This window comes from Cydia amplana, chromosome Z (genome assembly GCF_948474715.1).
Source record: "Cydia amplana chromosome Z, ilCydAmpl1.1, whole genome shotgun sequence".
NCBI classification, from domain to species: Eukaryota; Metazoa; Arthropoda; class Insecta; order Lepidoptera; family Tortricidae; genus Cydia; species Cydia amplana.
The window spans coordinates 25,111,433-25,130,247 of NC_086096.1; the positions used below are offsets into that span (position 1 = coordinate 25,111,433).

Genomic DNA, 18,815 nt, shown 5'->3' on the forward strand with positions numbered 1-18,815 from the left:
TTCTCCGAAACTATAAGAACTATACTGTTGAAACTTGGTAAGTAGATGTATTCTGTGAACCGCATTAAGATTTTCACACAAAAATAGAAAAAAAAAACAATAAATTTTTGGGGTTCCCCATACTTCGAACTGAAACTCAAATTTTTTTTTCATTAAACCCATACGTGTGGGGTATCTATGGATAGGTCTTCAAAAATGATATTGAGGTTTCTAATATATTTTTTTTCTAAACTGAATAGTTTGCGCGAGAGACACTTCCAAAGTGGTAAAATGTGTGTCCCCCCCCCTAACTTCTAAAATAAGAGAATGATAAAACTAAATAAAATATATGATGTACATTACCATGTAAACTTCCACCGAAAATTGGTTTAAACGAGATCTAGCAAGTAGTTTTTTTTTAATACGTCATAAATCGCCTAAATACGGAACCCTTCATGGGCGAGTCCGACTCGCACTTGGCCGCTTTTTTCACGTAGGCATCATTGTCCTAACTTATTGATAGTTTTTTTTTGCCTCAGCACACTAAGAGCCGCTTGTCTCTACGGCTACTGGTACCTATGTACAAATTCGTAGGCAGGCTCCAAATTAGAATTAGAATATTTCGCTCGTTTAAGTTTTGCTGTATTTTCGGCGGCTGCTCCGACGCGCCCTGTGGTAGGTGTGAAGGGGCAAGTGTGCTTACACACGTCGCATCCCAAACGGGGCTGCGTTTTCAGCAGTGTCAAACAATCTGGCCTTTTTCCGTCAGCCCTATATAGGCCCTGAGACTCCAACACGTCCAGCGTCCAGTAGCATTCTGAAGTACCTCCTGCCTTTATACCTAAGTAAGCTTATTTGGTTCCCTAGAAACCATTTTATTAAATTGTATTATGCACATGCAGAGCACAGAACGGTTTTTTACAGTACTTAAAGAACAAACTTGTAACTAACCTTCCCTCAACTCAAGCTGCACTTCACAAACATACGTTGCGTGCAGCGTACCATGTGAGCTAAGTACGAATGAAGGCGAATAGACCTTTTCAGGGTTCCGTACTCAAAGGGTAAAAACGGGACCCTATTACTAAGACTCCGCTGTCCGTCTGTCCGTCCGTCTGTCCAAACGGAACAGAACTGGTAAACATCCGACTGTATCTCATGAACCGTGATAGCTAGGCAGTTGAAATTTTCACAGATTATGTATATCTGTTGCCGCTATAACAACAAATACTAAAAATAGAATAAAATAAATATTTAAGTGGGGCTCCCATACAACAAACGTACATTTTTTGCCGTTTTTTGCGTAATGGTACGGAACATTTCGTGCGCGAGTCCGACTCGCACTTGTCCAGTTTTTGTGAATATATACACATATTTTTAAAATAGATAAAGTAAATACCTACAAAAATTTACTATGATTTACATGCTTCTTGGTCTATAAAATAAATAAATAAAACTAAGCCAACTTCTGAAACATGGATCTCATAAACTGCTTAACCGATTTTGATGCGGTTTTCAGTATATGATGAAAAATGTGTTTAATTTTATGGTACAGTACTTTTTTCTAAACATTATTCAATGTGGAAGACACTATTTGCACAAATAAACCGTAAAAGGAAAAAAATAGGTTTTCAATCTTTTCACACTATTTTTCTTTAATAATATTTTGTTTTTATTTTTTTTATAATTAAGAATGTAATTTTCTTTCAATTGACACCAAATTTAACGAAATTGGATGATCCGTGAAACTTGTAGGATTTTTTTTCTTTTTTTAACAGACCTCGCTTCACCTCGGCCTCTAAGGGACGAAATTACGGGTTCCTCGAAAAAAAATGTTTTAATGGGCCTCCACTATCATCGTGCAAAGCGGCTTGCTTTCCTCCAAAAGTGCAGCTTTTTTTTCATAACAAGCATGACTATAAGCAATTTATTATTTTATCTAAGCAACCGTGCACAGAGTTTTGCGTTTTGAATTAAGATATCTTTTTTATCTGTGAAGGGACCGGGACCGGACCTTTGGTTGCAATTATTAAGGTTTTGCATTTATCCAGGTGTCAATTAACCAGGTTTCACTGTACAAATTAAATTACAACTAAAGCTTAAGTATATGGTAATGGAATAGGTATATTATAATTAGCGTTTATGTTATCGTTCTGAACTAAAATATTTTTCCATTCTATATCATTGTAGAGCCGCTTTAAATTTAAGTATGTTATTTGTATTAAACATCCTTTTATAACTATATATATATGTTGTTTAAAGTAGTTTCACTTTGCTTAAATTTATAGATAAGGCTTTTAGATGTTATAAGCGAAATCCGATTTATCCAACAAGTTACCCACTAGGACTGTTTGTTAATAAATTAGTTGAAACAAATAGGAGTTCTAGTTGCTATTTTAAGACCTTTACGATAATGTTTAAATATAGAAAGATCTTGTTTCTAATAGAAGCCTCGTCGTTATTAGTAGTACAGGTAGTACTACACCGTAAAATGGGGTGAGTAGGGTCAAAACTGAAATTCAAACCTCGATAACATTTTATTTTTACATATGAAAACTGAATGGTGTATATAATAAGATTAATAAGTGTTCCGGACGTTTGTATTTTAGTTTTTATTTTATTTTGGGTAGTTCCATTTCATAACTTTGACGATAAAGAGGAAAACCCACCTCACCCCGTAGTGCGTCGTATTTGGGGTGAGAGGGGTTTTCATACAAAGGTGATTTTGGAAGATTGTTGGATGGATTCTTATTATTATGCGTATTACTATAGCTCCATTTTAAATTGGAATACATTATTTTTGTAGCAGTAGCCTTAAAATCCCTTCTCACCCCCCTCCAAAACCTTCTCTCCCCATTCATAACCCACCTCTCCCCGCGAAACCTACTAACCCCGTTTTACGGTACACATATATGTATGCCTATATTTATGAACAACGCTTTCTCTAGTTTCTATTCTTCCTACTCTGCCTTATTTCGGTTTAACCAGTACCTAATTACAGTATATAGGTATGATTGTATTCGACGATTTCTTATATCACGTAATGAAACCGGTTTTTCTAGACACGCGGTGGCGTGTCAAGCCAAGTTCAAAAGAAGAGAACTGGCGACGCAGCGGCGGTGTGTTACGTAGGCATTTGGAGCCACTTGTGACCCCTACGTAACTCAAAATCTATTTAACATACATAACATATGAAATTAGGTTCATTTATTAAGGAATACCTACCTAGATCTGAATTCTTATTCCTGCGAAGTCAAGAACAGCGCATGCATGCATAATGAACTTGGCTCTTTCACATTTATGTTTTTGAGGGGATTTTAAATATTACACACATGTAGACATTCGTGCTCGACGTACGTAGGTATCTTAATAGCTGGACGTCAGTTATACAGCTTCAGCCGTGCTCCGTGCTGTTACGAACAGTGTTTATAAATTCAATTACTTAGTTCACCGCCGCTTCTAGTTGCCGCGTTCGCCGGATAAACGTTTCCAAAACTATTAGATAGTTCACTTTTATCGTCTGAAACAACGGTGACAGTGGAAATATTACAAAAAAATATCCTTTTTCTAAGCGGATCTAACTATGGATTACTTAAGCGGGTGGTGCAAGAGTGCCAGGAGGCTCGAAGGGATGACGGCTATCGTGACAGGCAGCAACACAGGCATCGGCAAAGAAACGGCTCTAGATTTATATTTGAGAGGTACGTCATGTCATAAATCATCTCTTTCTTATTAACGCGGAAGGAATGCACGCTGACCTTACGTTGTTGGTGCGCAATTCCGTATTGATTTTGACGCACGCTAAGTGTGTTAGACATTTATGACGGGTTCCACGAATATAATGAATTAATAATATTATATTACGTAGGTTTACGGGTCATATTGACAAGAAAATTAGTTTTATTTCTAATCTTATAAGGATAGGTACAGTACAGTACACTGGCGTTAGATATAATAATAGCCATGTGACGAGCTGTCATTATAACAAGTCGAATTTGGCACATGTAGTCGGACAAGTAATGATCACGGAAGTAGACAAGGATGCATCGAGAATGAAAGGGAATGTTAACGAAATTAAAGAAATTCGATACCGTTCTATATCCGTAACGGGCCAATATTATCTTTTAGACTTACCATCATGCTATCTCAATGATTATTATATTACATACTATACTAGTTAGTTAGGTAAGTACCTTAAGTAGGTAAGTCATAATCATAACAAATATAATTAGGTACCTACTTATTTAATAGTAATTAAGTAAGTCATAATCACCACAAAAATAATTACTTTATTTACTAGTAATTAAGTAGGTAAGTCATAATCATAACATATATTAATAGGTAGGTACCTACTTACTTTACTAGTAATAATAAGTACCTACGGTACGTATAGCTTATCTAAATTGGACTCTAGATTGAATGCCGTTGAATATAGTATTTAACATTATTTATACGATTTTTAACTAGGTAATAATAGCCGTAATAGTGTTTATAAATACCTCTTACCTAACTCTATTTCGCAGGCTGTCGCGTTATTATGGCATGTCGCGATACAAATAAAGCAAATGTGGCCAAAACCGAAATTGAATCATTACATAATAGTACAGAAGGAAAAGGAAGTCTGCGTGTTCGAAAACTGGACCTCTCCAGCCTGAGCTCTGTGCGAGAGTTCGCATCGATGATGTTAGCCGAGGAGGCAAAGATCGAGATCCTAGTGAATAATGCTGGAGTTATGATGGCACCGCGGGGTATCACGGGTGACGGCTTCGAAACGCACATGGTGACGAACCACTTTGGCCACGCTCTCCTGACGCTCCTGTTGCTGCCAATGCTTGCTAATTGTAGCCATGCCAGAGTTGTCTTCGTGTCCTCAATGGTACATGAGCGTAAGGATTGGATTGTTGATATATTGCTGTCATATACTCAGTGTAACCGACTAACCGTTGCCTGTAGATTAATCAATCATCAAATTACATATATAGCCGCCGCCGCCGCCGCCCTACCCTTCATATAGGTAACATGAAACAAGCATCTCTTCGATTACCTCAGCGTAGCGTAAAAATAATAATAATTTGAGCCTATATATCGTCTATATACGTCCCACTGCTGGGCACAGGCCTCCTCTCATGCGCGAGAGGGCTTGGGCTGTAGTCCCCATGCTAGCCCAATGCGGATTGGGGACTTCACATACCGTAAAATGGGGTGAGTAGGGTCAAAACTGAAATTCAAACCTCGATAACATTTTATTTATACATATGAAAACTGAATGGTGTATATAATAAGTGTTCCGGACGTTTGTATTTTAGTTTTTATTTTATTTTGGGTAGTTCCATTTCGTAACTTTGACGATAAAGAGGAAAACCCACCTCACCCCGTAGTTCGTCGTATTTGGGGTGAGAGGGGTTTTCATACAAAGGTGATTTTGGAAGATTGTGGGATGGATTCTTATTATTATGCGTATTACTATAGCTCCATTTTAAATTGGAATACATTATTTTTGTAGCAGTAGGCTTAAAATCCCTTCTCACCCCCCTCTCAAACCTTCTCTCCCCATTCATAACCCACCTCTCCCCGCGAAACCTACTCACCCCGTTTTACGGTACACCATTGAATTTCTTCTCACGATGTTTTCCTTCACCGAAAAGCTAGTGGTAAATATCAAATGATATTTCGTACATAAGTTCCGAAAAACTCGTACCGTAATATTTTACTTTTTATGTTAGGATCATCAACAATATCAACATAAGTTACATAAGTCATACATAAGTACAACTTGGTACAACTTACGTAACATGAGTATCCCCCGATGTGTATGTGCAGTCCTTACTGCACGTTCACATTGCTCCAGAAAAGTAGAATTGAAGTAGGTACCTACCTACTTAAATTCTATTTTTCTGGAGCAACGATAAGCAACACTGTGCAACAGAGGTAAGTATCTACTGCAACTAGATATTTAAGTTACCAACCTACCTAATAATACCATGTTGATCCACTGCGGTGTGGTGTGGAGTGTGGATGCACATTTTAGGGCCAGAGATGTGACTTATTTGAAATACTTGTATTTAAAATGCAAATACAAAATGCAAAATACCTATTTTGTATTTTGTATTTAAATACCTTTTGAAGAAAACTATTTTGTATTTTATTTGAAATAGTTTTGGGACCTATTTTCTATTTTCAAAATACAAAATACTTTATAGTAGGTAGGTAATGTAGGTAGGAGTTACAATCTCTTCTGATGTTACAATCCTGGCAACTCTCTCATTCTTTTAACATGGAACTGTTGAATCTGTTTAGTAACGTCGCACATAAAGTGTAATCTTGAGTGTTGGGAGGGTTTCAAGGCACGAGAGGAGAACAAACTTTTCTGCCCTGGTGAAACACAATCGAGACGTTTTCATCACACTAACGAGAGGCATTATACTAGCTGTGAAACATTACAAAGTAATGCTTTTAAAAGTTGGCCGATATAAAACATCATTCATACCTACATCCTACCGGTTAATATGAGCAACTAGAAATTTGCACTTTAGATATGGGATTGACTTCAAAGAATAAAGAGAGTCTTTTCAACTCGGAAATTCCGAGTAATACTTCTTAATTCAGACTAGGTATTCACTACTCAGAATACCTTTTATTGAAAAGTATTTGTATTTTAAAAAAGTATTTTTAAAATACCTATTTCGTATTTTGTATTTAAATACAAATTCAAAAACTATTTTGTATTTTGCATTTGAAATAGTATTATCAAGGAAGTATTTGTATTTTGTATTTAAATACTTTTTATAAAGTATTTTTCGCATCTCTGTTTAGGGCCACCCCACATCTAGCGTCTTTCGAGCGTCGGCGTCTACAACTCTATGGCCGCTGCTCGACGCAACGTCGACGCAACTGCGCAGCGACGTCATTTTTCATAGCGCTGACTAGGGCTTGCAATATCGGACGGTTTCCAATTTTGAACTGATTTTCGATATTCGTTCCCAATTCCGGAATTCCGGAACTGGTTCCGGAATTAGGGTTTATCATATTTTTATAACTATAAAGAGTAGGTTTATTAATGAAAAACTTAATAACACTTAAAAAATAAGAACTTATAAATAAAAAATTTGGCCTAGGTTGTGGTCGCTCGGTAGGCTACCCAGAAGGCTGGCCGCATTGCCCCGCTGGATGGCAATGCTGATCCGCTGGGCAAAATATTGGCCAGCCCTCTGGTCGCCAGAAGCCTCTATAAGGCGCTTTGAGAGCTCCTTATAGAGGCTTTATTAGATTTTTTAATCAAAAACAACAAAAAATACGAATTACTGATACTAGACGTTTATTAAAGAAAGTATTGTTTTAGAGAAATTTAATCTGACGTATTATTAATCGAAAAATATCAATAAATTGAGTACTTAGTGCCGTCTTTGCACCTTATTACTATTATGGTCACTTTTATTCACTTCAATGATACGGTGTATTTATTTGGGGAAACTACGGATGCTAGAAATCGGTTACATGCCCAATTTTATATAATGTCTAAATATAACGGCTTCGCAGCCTAGTAGGTATGTAGGAAGTGGCCCTGTTTACGAAGATGAAGGTCCTGGGGTTCCAATCTCGGTAAGGTCATTTATTGTGCTATGACGATTATTTGTTTCTGAGTAAAGGTTGTTTTCTATGCATTAAAGTAGGTATTCAGCTATAGGTACATATTACCTTTATGCATTGCCGACTAGTGCCAAAAACGCCAGCCTTATTGAGATTACGCTTTTTAAGTATGGTTTTTTCCTTACTAGTTCCTAAATTCCTAATTCAGAATATAAGCTTCTACAGGATCCAAAAATTCCATCGAGGAAACTTCTTTCTGAATTGAGAATAAAATATCCAAATGTTTATAAATTTTAAATCAAAAGTTTCGCGTTGGTAGGATTCTGGGCAAGTAAATATATGGCTTTGCTTCATCAAGTATCAAAAGTCAAAAAAATATGGTTACGTTAACGGGGCATGTTAATGCATGCTGCTAGACTTCAGACTTTTATCAGTGACGGCTAATAACACCAGCATATTGTAGTTTTCTTGGAAATGTTCAGTAGTATACGTATTAAAATCTAATACAAGTACTTAAATCTAATTCCGGAATTTTCGATATTCAGTGGTCTCAATTCCGGAATTGTAATATCAGAAAATTTGTCCGAGATTCCGGAATTTCGGAATGCAAGCCCTAGCGCTGACCAGACGCCGACGCTCGAAAGACGCTAGATGTGGGGTGGCCCTTAGTCTATCCAAGGCTTTTTGGCCAATGAGCCAATGGATTTTTCACCCTGATTATCTTTGTAGGTCGTTGTTGCGTTCAAGTTACATTGTGCTGAGTGTACCAAAATACCTACTTGTATGTTTCAGGTGCAGAGCTCGATTTTGGTGATATTAATTTTGAGACTACAAAATATGATCCTCTAATGGCCTATTGTCGCAGTAAGGTTGCAAATATATTGTTTGCACGAGCCCTTTCTCAAAAACTGCGGGTAATTATAGATCTTCGCAGCTTAGACATAAGCAAATTAAATGCCATGAATGATGAACTGAAATACAATATCTGTAGGTATACGTTGTTTTCACTTTTTAACTGAGTACCTACCATTAACGGCCTGACTACTAATCCCAAGAATTGACAAGTTTTTATTAAAGCGACTGCCCTTCTGACCTGATTGACTGACTGATCTGACCTTCCAACACAGAGGGGAAACCGGCCTTATTGGGATTAGTTCGGTTTTCTCACGATGTTTTCCTTCGCCGAAAAGTAACTGGTAAATACATATCAAATGATATTTCTAGAAAAACTCATTGGTGATACGAGCCGGGGTTTGAACCCGCGACCTCCGTATTGAAAGTCGCAGGCTCTTACCGCTAGCTAGGGCACCAGCTTTTACCTATAGCAGCGGTCGGCAACCTGCGGCTCGTGAACCTGTCACTTGCGGCCCGCGAGCCTCCCTGGCTATTTTGGTATGTAATATTGACAAACGACAATGTCTGATAAAGCCATAAATATTAACAAAGTGCGGCCCGCGTCAACTTCGTTAACTACTATGTGGCCCTTGGCTGCTAAAAGGTTGCCGACCGCTGACCTATAGGTAGGTATATTATATAAAACCACTATACCCTTATATACCTACGTTATGGACACTGAGGAAAATTTGAAATTACAGAAGATGGGTACTTACAGAGAACTGTATTTTACTTAGATAGCCTTGTTGCTTTTTAACCGCCTTCATTGCGACTTGTTATTGCTAATATTTTTTGAAGTGAAAACTTCTTTAGCGGCGCTGTGCAGTTTTTGTGATGGAAAAAAAATGTTAAACTCGCGACAGGTCACGTGACCGTAAGATTCGTAAGACGGACACGTGACCTGATCGAAAAACTGTTACAATGCCATTGAGTTTTTACTACTGCCGGCACTCCCGGAGTGCAACCCGTTGTTTTTTAAAGCTAATTGATTCAGTTTCGCTCATAATTTCTATTGTATTCTTTCATGACTAATGTATACGAGGTGGCGTCTTAAATTTGTTTTGGAAAAGCGTATAACATTTACCTTATTCTAGGTCTTTAGGAGAACTTTAAATGAAATAAAAAAAATCTACATTACCTACAAGCTACAGGTAAAGCTACTAACACAATAGGTACACAGCTACAGCCCTTTTTTGTGATCAGGATCACAACATAGCCAATGTGAGCACCTACAGCCTGCACCCCGGCGTCATCAGCACGGAGATCGGTCGGCACTTCAGCGACACGTTCATCCGCGGCACGACGTGGCTGTTCAACAACGTGTTGTCCTGGTTCTGCAAGTCGTCGCGCTGCGGCGCGCAGACCACCCTCTACTGCGCCGTGGATGAACATTGCGCTCATCAATCTGGACTTTATTACAGGTTCATGTTTTATTTCATTATTGCCTCTTTCTCCTCAACTTAGCGCTTGTTTAATATGAATTGAAGTTGCGACTATGTCCTAAGAATTGGCGTAGAAAAGCTACTGAAGGAAAATTGGGATATGTCCGGTTTAGATGTTTCCCTCATCGAATGCCCATGTCATCCTATATGAAAACTGTTTCGCCTAATAACTAATGAGTTCTTTCCAAACAACCAGAACCCGTTATTTCGGTTATTTGCAGTAGGTGAACAGAGACAATTAACTAATAAAGACTAGTAAATATGTAGTTTCAAGTTATATACATATTAGCGTTAGCGATCCGGGCACGGCACGCACCAGCACAGCCATCTCGCTCACGCTTACGCACAGTGAGGGTGAGAGAAAAACCTGAACCCCCAGCCCTAAAAATGCAAGATATTTTTTAAGATCATCATATTTTGTTTTCTTTTTAGCGACTGTGCGGTAACAGCCTCGTCAGAATATAGCCAAAACTACGATAACGCTGAAGAACTTTGGAAGGTGACCTTGGCAGGTCTACAGTTACGAGAAGATACCTTGTTCGGCGATGACGCTCATCAGTTACCTATACAAACAGAGAATGCTGGTAAAATGATCTTCAAATAAGAATAAAAAAAATAATGTAGGAAGAAAAATCATAAGTATCGTAAAATCAGGAAACTATAATATTTATGTTTTGTACTCGTTACATTTATTTTAGGAGATATTATACGATGTATACTCAACATATAACATGTTACATATTTATTCGCAATTCATGTCAACATCCCTATTTGCAAAATACTTACAAATACCTACATATTTTACTGGAACTTAAATTTGGACTATAGTTGCAATTGACCTGATTTTACGGTACCTATACTTATTGCAAACGACGTACCTACTGGGATTTAGCTATTAAACTAAAAATATTCTATAAATAAAATATAAGTTTGTATTGCTGTATACTTATTAGTATTTCTAATGTTCTAATTTAATTTGTTTTTCTTTTTCCTAACTTATCTATCTATATATATAAATGCAAGTGTCCTGACTGACTGACTGACTGACTGATTCATCAACGCAGAGCCGAAACTACAAAAGCTAGAAAGTTGAAATTTGCACACTAGGTTGCATTTATAAAGTTTACAAGAGATAAGAAGCGATTTTGAAAAATTCAACCCCTTAGGGGGTTAAAAAGGGGATGAAAGGTTGTATGGGGTACAAGTTTTATTTTAAGCTAGGAATTTGAAACTTTGTAAAAATGTATTATATTAAAAAACAAGAAAACTAATTTCAGCGTTTTTGAAAATTCATCCCCCAATGTGGTGAAAAAGGGGTTGAAAGTTTGTATGGAGATCAAATATTTTTGTGAGTGTTGGACTTGAAACTTTGTATATGGAGATATTATTATAAGACAGAAAAAGTAATTTCAGCGTTTTTGAAAATTCATCCCCTAACAGGGTTAAAAAGGGGTAGAAAGTTTGAATCCATTACAAATGCTTTGAAACTTCTTAGAAAGGCATAATAGCCGATTACAAAAAAAAAGTAATTGCAACGTTTTTGGAAATTCCACCCCTAAGGGGGTTAAAAAGGGGATGAAAGTTCGTCTTTGAGTGCAAATTTTATTTTAATCTAGGAACTTGAAACTTTGCAAAAAGGTATTAAATTAAAATACAAGAAAACTAATATCAGCGTTTTTGAAAATTCATCCCCCAAGGTGGTGAAAAAGGGGTTGAAAGTTTGTATGGATATCAAATATTTTTGTGAGTGTGGGACTTGAAACTTTGTATATAGGGATATTATTATAAGACAGAAAAAGTAATTTCAGCGTTTTTGAAAATTCATCCCCTAACAGGGTTAAAAAGGGGTAGAAAGTTTGAATCCATTACAAATACTTTGAAACTTCTTAGAAAGGCATAATAGCCGATTACAAAAAAAAGTAATTGCAACGTTTTTGAAAATTCATCCCCTAAGTTGGTGAAAAAGGGGTTGAAAGTTTGTATGGATATCAAATATTTTTTTCGAGCGCGGGACTTGAATCTTTGTATTTGGGGATATTATTAGAAGACAGGAAAAGTAATTTCAGCGTTTTGTAAAATTCATCCCCTAACAGGGCTAAAAAGGGGTTGAAAGTTCGTATAGGGTTCAAATTTTATTTTAAGCTAGGAACTTGACACTGCAAAAATATATTAAATTAAAATACAAGAAAAGTGATTTCAGCGTTTTTAAAAATTCATCCCCTAACAGGTTTAAAAAGGGGTTGAAAGATGGAATCCATTACAAATTCTTTGAAACTTCTTATAAACGCGTAACATAAAATAAAAAATGACATTAATTAAACATTATTAAAAATTCAACCCCTAAGGGGGTTAAAAAGGGGATGAAAGTTTGTCTTGGGGTTCAAATTTTATTATAAGCTAGAAACTTGAAACTTCGTAATAATAAAAGAAAAGAAAACTTATTTCAGCGTTTTTGAAAATTCATCCCCCAAGGTGGTGAAAAAGGGGTTGAAAGTCTGTATGCACATCAAATATTTTTTTGAGTGCGGGACTTGAATCTTTGTATAAGGGCATATTATAAGAATACAAGAAAAGTAATTTCAACGTTTTTAAAAATTCATCCCTTAAAAGAGTTAAATAGGGGTTGAAATTTTGTATGGAGATCAAAAAATTTTTTGAGTGCGGGACTTGAATCTTTGCATAAAGGCATATTATTGGAATACAAGAAAAGTAATTTCAGCGTTTTTGAAAATTCATCCCCCAAGGTGGTGAAGAAGGGGTTGAAAGTTTGTACGCACATCAAATATTTTTTTGAGTGCGGGGCTCGAATCTTTGTATAAGGGCATATTATAAGAATACAAGAATAGTGATTTCAGCGTTTTTAAAAATTCAACCCTTAAAAGGGTTAAATAGGGGTTGAAAGTTTGTATGGATATCAAACATATTTTTGTGTGCGGGACTTGAATCTTTGTATAAAGGCATATTATACAAGAAAAGTAATTTCGGCATTTTTGAAAATTCATCCCTCAAGTTGGTAAAAAGCGGCCAAGTGCGAGTCGGACTCGCCCATGAAGGGTTCCGTATTTAGGCGATTTATGACGTATTAAAAAAAAAACTACTTACTAGATCTCGTTCAAACCAATTTTCTGTGGAAGTTTACATGGTAATGTACATCATATATTTTTTTAGTTTTATCATTCTGTTATTTTAGAAGTTACGGGGGGGGGGGACACACATTTTACCACTTTGGAAGTGTCTCTCGCGCAAACTATTCAGTTTAGAAAAAAATGATATTAGAAACTTCAATATCATTTTTGAAGACCTATCCATAGATACCCCACACGTATGGGTTTGATGAAAAAAAAATTTTGAGTTTCAGTTCTAAGTATGGGGAACCCCAAAAATTTATTGTTTTTTTTTTCTATTTTTGTGTGAATATCTTAATGCGGTTCACAGAATACATCTACTTACCAAGTTTCAACAGTATAGTTCTTATAGTTTCGGAAAAAAGTGGCTGTGACATACGGACGGACAGACAGACGGACAGACAGACAGACAGACAGACATGACGAATCCATAAGGGTTCCGTTTTTTGCCATTTGGCTACGGAACCCTAAAAAGGGGTTGAAAATTTGTATGGAGGTCAAACATTTATTTGAGAGCGGGACTTGAATCGTTGTATAAAGGCATATTATTAGAATACATGAAAAGCAATTTCAGATTTTTTTTTTAATTCATCCCCTAAAAGGTTTAAAAAGGGGTTGAAAGTTGGTAGAGAGTTAAAATTTTATTAAAAGCTAGGAACTTCAAACTTCGTAAATAGGTTGTTAGGTAATAGGTTTTACTAAATAGTGGACTTGAAAATATGCTGGGGGTTGAGAGGGATTATATCGAGAACAATTTTATTCAGTTAGGGGCTTGAAACTTCGTAGCCAGGTTGTGTATTTATAATAATTAACAAATGATTAACAGCCCCTACTGCTATCTTTTGCTGCATAATGTTCTAAGCTAATGTAGAATATATAACCACCAATATACATATCCACGCGTACGAAGTCGCGGGCAACAGCTAGTCTTTCATAGTCTTTGATGCTGTCCCGGTACCATTCTCGAGCCAGGTAAAAAACCTTGGAGTAATCTTGGATCGCACACTGTCTTGGGTACCACAAATAAGTGAGATCAGTAGGAAGATGTTTGCGTCTCTGGGGTCACTTCGCAGGCTTCGTAACTTCTTGCCGCTCGCTACCAAAATTGCGCTTGCTCAGTCTCTTCTTCTCCCTATACTGGATTATGCCGATATTTGCTATCTTGATCTTACAGAGGACCAGCTAAATAAACTTGAGCGCCTCCAAAACGCATGTATAAGGTTCATATTTGGCTTACGCAAATATGACCACGTCTCTGAATTTCGCACCCAGCTCAAGTGGCTCCCTATTCGCCATCGCCGCAACTCTCATATTCTTGTTCTTCTTTATAATATTCTCTTCAACCCTACTACCCCCCTATATCTTAAACAGCGTTTCAGCTATCTTTCTTCTGTCCGGTGTGCGGAGAAACTTCTCCTTGCTCCACCATCTTCTTCATCAAAATTTTATATAAACTCTTTTACTTTTCGTGCTGTTCGGTTGTGGAATGCTTTGCCATTAGACATTAGACGTGCTAAATCCCTTCCCATTTTCAAATTTCTTTCAAAATCACATTACCTTTCGCTACCTTAATTTTGCCTTTATTTATGCCTGTATAATATTTTATGTATGTATGTATATATGTATTTATTATATTTGTATTTATGTATTATATTAAAGTATGTAATGGTTTTCATCTTGTTTTATTTTAGTTCTATTTTTTATTAAATGTATATCGGCACTACCCGTTCAATGTTGTTAGTCCTTAGTTTCCTGCTACTGAAAGGTTGTCTGGAAGAGATCGCTGCTTAGCGATAAGACCGCCTGTTGTTACCTAGCTTTTAATCTGTATTTAATTTCTGTGTATTTTTAATTGTATGGTGCACAATTAAGAATATTTATTATTATTTGTATCTCCTTTTGGCTTTCACGGGCCTGTAATCCCGGTCTTTTGATAGGCTTGCGTGGGGATATAGATCCAACACGTAGAGGCCCCCTGGAGAGCTTTTATGTCATGTAGAACATATTTATTATTATTATTATTATTTGTTGTGCCTTTTCGGGTCTTATCTATTTACTCGCCATCGCCACATAAAACAGGTAACTGTAACTGGGCCGGTTTTTAGGGTTCCGTACCCAAAGGGTAAAAAACGGGACCCAATTACTAAGACTCCGCTGTCCGTTTGTCTGTTACCAGGCTGTAACTCATGAACCGTGATAGCTAGACAGTTGAAAATTTCACAGATGATGTATGGAATGTGTACTGTCTTTTCAGAAAATCGTTTTTCCAGATTGCGATCTTTGCCATTCGCAATTTTTACCATTTATTTTTTCTCAATAGCTTCCTTTCCCTAAAGCATTTCTAACCATTCGCATATTTTCCCATTATTTTAATTTTCCAATAGCTTATTTTCCTGATAGGTTTCTAAAAAACGATGTTCGTGTGTACTTGTACACACTCGATGTATTTCTGTTGCTGCTATAACAACAAACACTAAAAACAAAAAAAAATAGTGTGGCTCCCATACAACGAACGAGATTTTTTGCCGTTATTTCCGTAATGGTACGGAACCCTTCGTGAGCGAGTTTGACCCACACTTGGCCGTTTTTAGGGTTCCGTAGCCAAATGGCAAAAAACGGAACCCTTATAGATTCGTCATGTCTGTCTGTCTGTCTGTCCGTCGGTATGTCACAGCCACTTTTCTCCGAAACTATAAGAACTATACTGTTGAAACTTGGTAAGTAGATGTATTCTGTGAACCGCATTAAGATTTTCACACAAAAATAGAAAAACAACAATAAATTTTTGGGGTTCCCCATACTTCGAACTGAAACTCAAAAATTTTTTTTTCATCAAACCCATACGTGTGGGGGAATTAGCGTATCGCCGGTCAGTTTCCTAATTCGTCAATTTTGCTGATTCAACAGTTTAATGATTAGACTGTTTCTTAATTCGCCAATTTCCTTTTTTGCCAGTTTCACTAAATTGTCAGAGCCCCTATTAAGCCAGTTTCTTGAGTCGCAAACTTCCTTATTCCTCAATTATCTTAAGTTGTCAGTTTTGCTATTTCGTCATGTTTATGATTTGCTACTTTTTTGGGGTTCCGTAGTAAACTAGGAACCCAGCTGTTTTTAAGGCGATCTTAAGGCGATACAAGACATATTTTTGTACTCGGCTAAAAGTCACGAAATGTAAGTTTAATATTTTTTTCTACTCCAGCACTTAAATGTGTCAATTAAATGACTGACAGTGATATCTAAAGCAATGTCATTTGAATGCTTTGTCTATAGGCTCATAAGATGACTGCTAGCAGTCATCTTATGAGTATAATACAACTGCTTTATTTTTTTTAAAGATACAAGTTCCGATCATCTTGATTGAAAGAGGTATGTTTTCATTTACAATAATAACTCTTTTTTTTTTTAAATAATAACTAAATTTTTTTTAAATAATAACTCTTTTTTTTTAATAATAACTCTTTTTTTTAATAATAACTCTTTTTTTTTTAATAATAACTCTTTCTTTTTAATAATAACTCTTTTTTTTTAATAATAACTTTTTTTTTTTTTTTTTTTGCTGCAGCTGTCATAGAAAAATATTTTTAAATCACATTGCCGTATTCTTTAAAAAAAAAAACATAGTCATGTCTTATTGACTGTACCTACAGGAGAATAGCAGATGACATAACTTTGTATGGTGTCGGATAATAGTTTTAAAATAACATTTAATAAGGTGACTAGAAACATCAATGAAGCATCAATAGGTTCATCTTTTGATTCTGCATCAAGCCTTGGTGTAACGTTATTTATAATAATACGACTACATTTTAAGAAGAGACGTTTAATTGGGAGCGTGCCATAGATAGCGTGCGAATATAATATGACAGACATGGCCGACGACCACAGATACTACTTTACATCTCCCTTTCTTTACAGAGTAACTAAAAGCTAAACATAGGTACTAAAACATTAGTTTGAGAGAATCTGATTAAAATGTCATTTTCGTCTAATTGACATATGACTTTCTTAAAATCAACTAAGCGATTTCTGAGATAGTAAAATTAACAATACAAAGATATTATAATGATTTAAGTAGGTATTTTTAAAGATCAAGCCTATTTATTGGTTTTATTATCCTGCCAAATCTTGATGTTTGTGGAGCTGGAACATTCACTGGTTGAATGGGTTGAGCCTGTCTCTGAGTCTGATTAGAAGGGCCTGGTGATGAATATGTGGATGCTAGAGGTGTCGACTTAGGGGCTTCTGGTAACTGGGCTTCTTCTGGAACCTGGAGTATTGCTGGTTCATCTATATAATTAGTTTCTGGTACTACCACTCTCTGGCTAGTTATGTCTGCTTGTGTCTTGTGCAGATGGCTGTAGTTTCTTCGAAATGTTTGGCCTTTGTTTGTTTCAATTATGACTGATCTTGGTAGATCTTTTGGCTTTTCTAGCACTCTTGCTTCTTCCCAATGTCGATGACCAACTTTGTGTCTGACTTTATCATTGATTTCAAAGTTGACCGGTCTTGTAGTATGTTTATTACTATACATCGCTTGTTTCTCTCTTAATCGTTGCAGTTCATCTGTGACTCCTTGCATTATTCTCGGTTTTAAATGATTATCAGTTGTAGGTATTTGAGATCTAGTCACTCTGCTGAAAAGACGTTGGTTAGGTGAGCCTAAATTATCATTTCGTGGTGTATTTCTCCAATTTAATAATGCCAGTTGAACATCGGACTTGTCAATGCTACATTTTCTTAGTAAGTTCTTTGCTGTTTGAACTGCTTTTTCAGCAAGCCCGTTGCCCTGATGGTGATGTGGACTGGATGTAACATGGTTAAATCTCCACTCTTTTTGAAAGATCTTAAATTCTCTAGACATATATTGTGTTCCATTGTCGGTTTGTAGCTCTTCTGGTACTCCATGTACCGAAAACCATCTTTTTAGTTGTTCAATTACTTCACATGATGACTGACCTTTTAGTTGTTGAAAATCTAGATATCCAGAGTAACTGTCACAGATTACTAGGTAAGTTTTTCCTTTCAATTCAAATAAATCTGATGCAACTATTTGCCATGGGAGTGTAGGAATCTTATTAACTAGAACTGTGTCTTTGGTGTTGTCTCTTTGTGTTTGTTCACAGACGGAGCAGCCTCTGACTAGTTTTAAAATGTCATCATATTGTCCTTTCCAGTAAAGAAATTGTCTGGCTCTTCTTAGACAACTTTGGATGCCTAAGTGCCCTTGATGAATAATCTTTAGCATTTTAGGAATTTGTGATTTTGGCACTACAATCTTGTCACCTTTGAAAATGATTCCTTTGCAATAACTTAATTCTTCTTTAAAGTTAAAATAATGCTGTAGTTCTTTAGGGAGTTCGTTAAGATTTTCTGAGAATCCTTCCATGATTGTCTTAAGGAGCAATTGTAGATGAGGATCTTCTTTTGTGTCTATAATCAATTGTTCTTTGGCATCTAATGACATAGGTAGTATAACTGCGATGTTCAGATTTTCTTCTGGTTCATATTTCAGGTTAGATGTATCACAGTCTCTACTAAGAAAGTCGGCTAAGGGTATTTCTGTGCCCTTCTTGAATATGACTTTTGGTGAGTATGGTGCAAGGTTAAACAATATGCGCTGCAACCTAGCTGGAGCAGATTGTATATTTTTCTTGAATATTGTCTCAAGTGGTTTATGGTCCGATTCCACTGTTAGTTCTTTACCATAAACATATTCATGGAACTTCTTACAAGCAAACTGTATAGCAAGTGCTTCTTTTTCTATCTGTGGGTAATTCTGTTCAGATTTTGT

The 18,815-nt window shown here is 36.3% G+C and overlaps 1 protein-coding gene across 1 annotated transcript; it reads left to right on the plus strand.

Annotated features, from left to right (window-relative positions):
• The first annotated feature begins 3,559 nt into the window (after positions 1-3,559).
• Positions 3,560-10,503, plus strand: LOC134660649 (retinol dehydrogenase 12-like). Its single transcript, XM_063516425.1, has 5 exons — positions 3,560-3,677; positions 4,500-4,862; positions 8,356-8,477; positions 9,661-9,878; positions 10,332-10,503. Exons 1-5 carry the CDS (start codon positions 3,560-3,562, stop codon positions 10,501-10,503), a joined length of 993 nt encoding a protein of 330 aa, XP_063372495.1.
• The last annotated feature ends 8,312 nt before the right edge of the window (positions 10,504-18,815 follow it).

What these genes read in the sequence shown, in the direction of transcription:
- LOC134660649 (XM_063516425.1), top strand. Translation starts at nt 3,560, where the DNA reads ATGGATTACTTAAGCGGGTGGTGCAAGAGTGCCAGGAGGCTCGAAGGG. An exon ending in GTCCTCAATGGTACATGAGC is followed by an intron (nt 4,863 to 8,355) that starts GTAAGGATTGGA and finishes TGTATGTTTCAG; the next exon opens with GTGCAGAGCTCGATTTTGGT. An exon ending in CAATCTGGACTTTATTACAG is followed by an intron (nt 9,879 to 10,331) that starts GTTCATGTTTTA and finishes TTTTCTTTTTAG; the next exon opens with CGACTGTGCGGTAACAGCCT.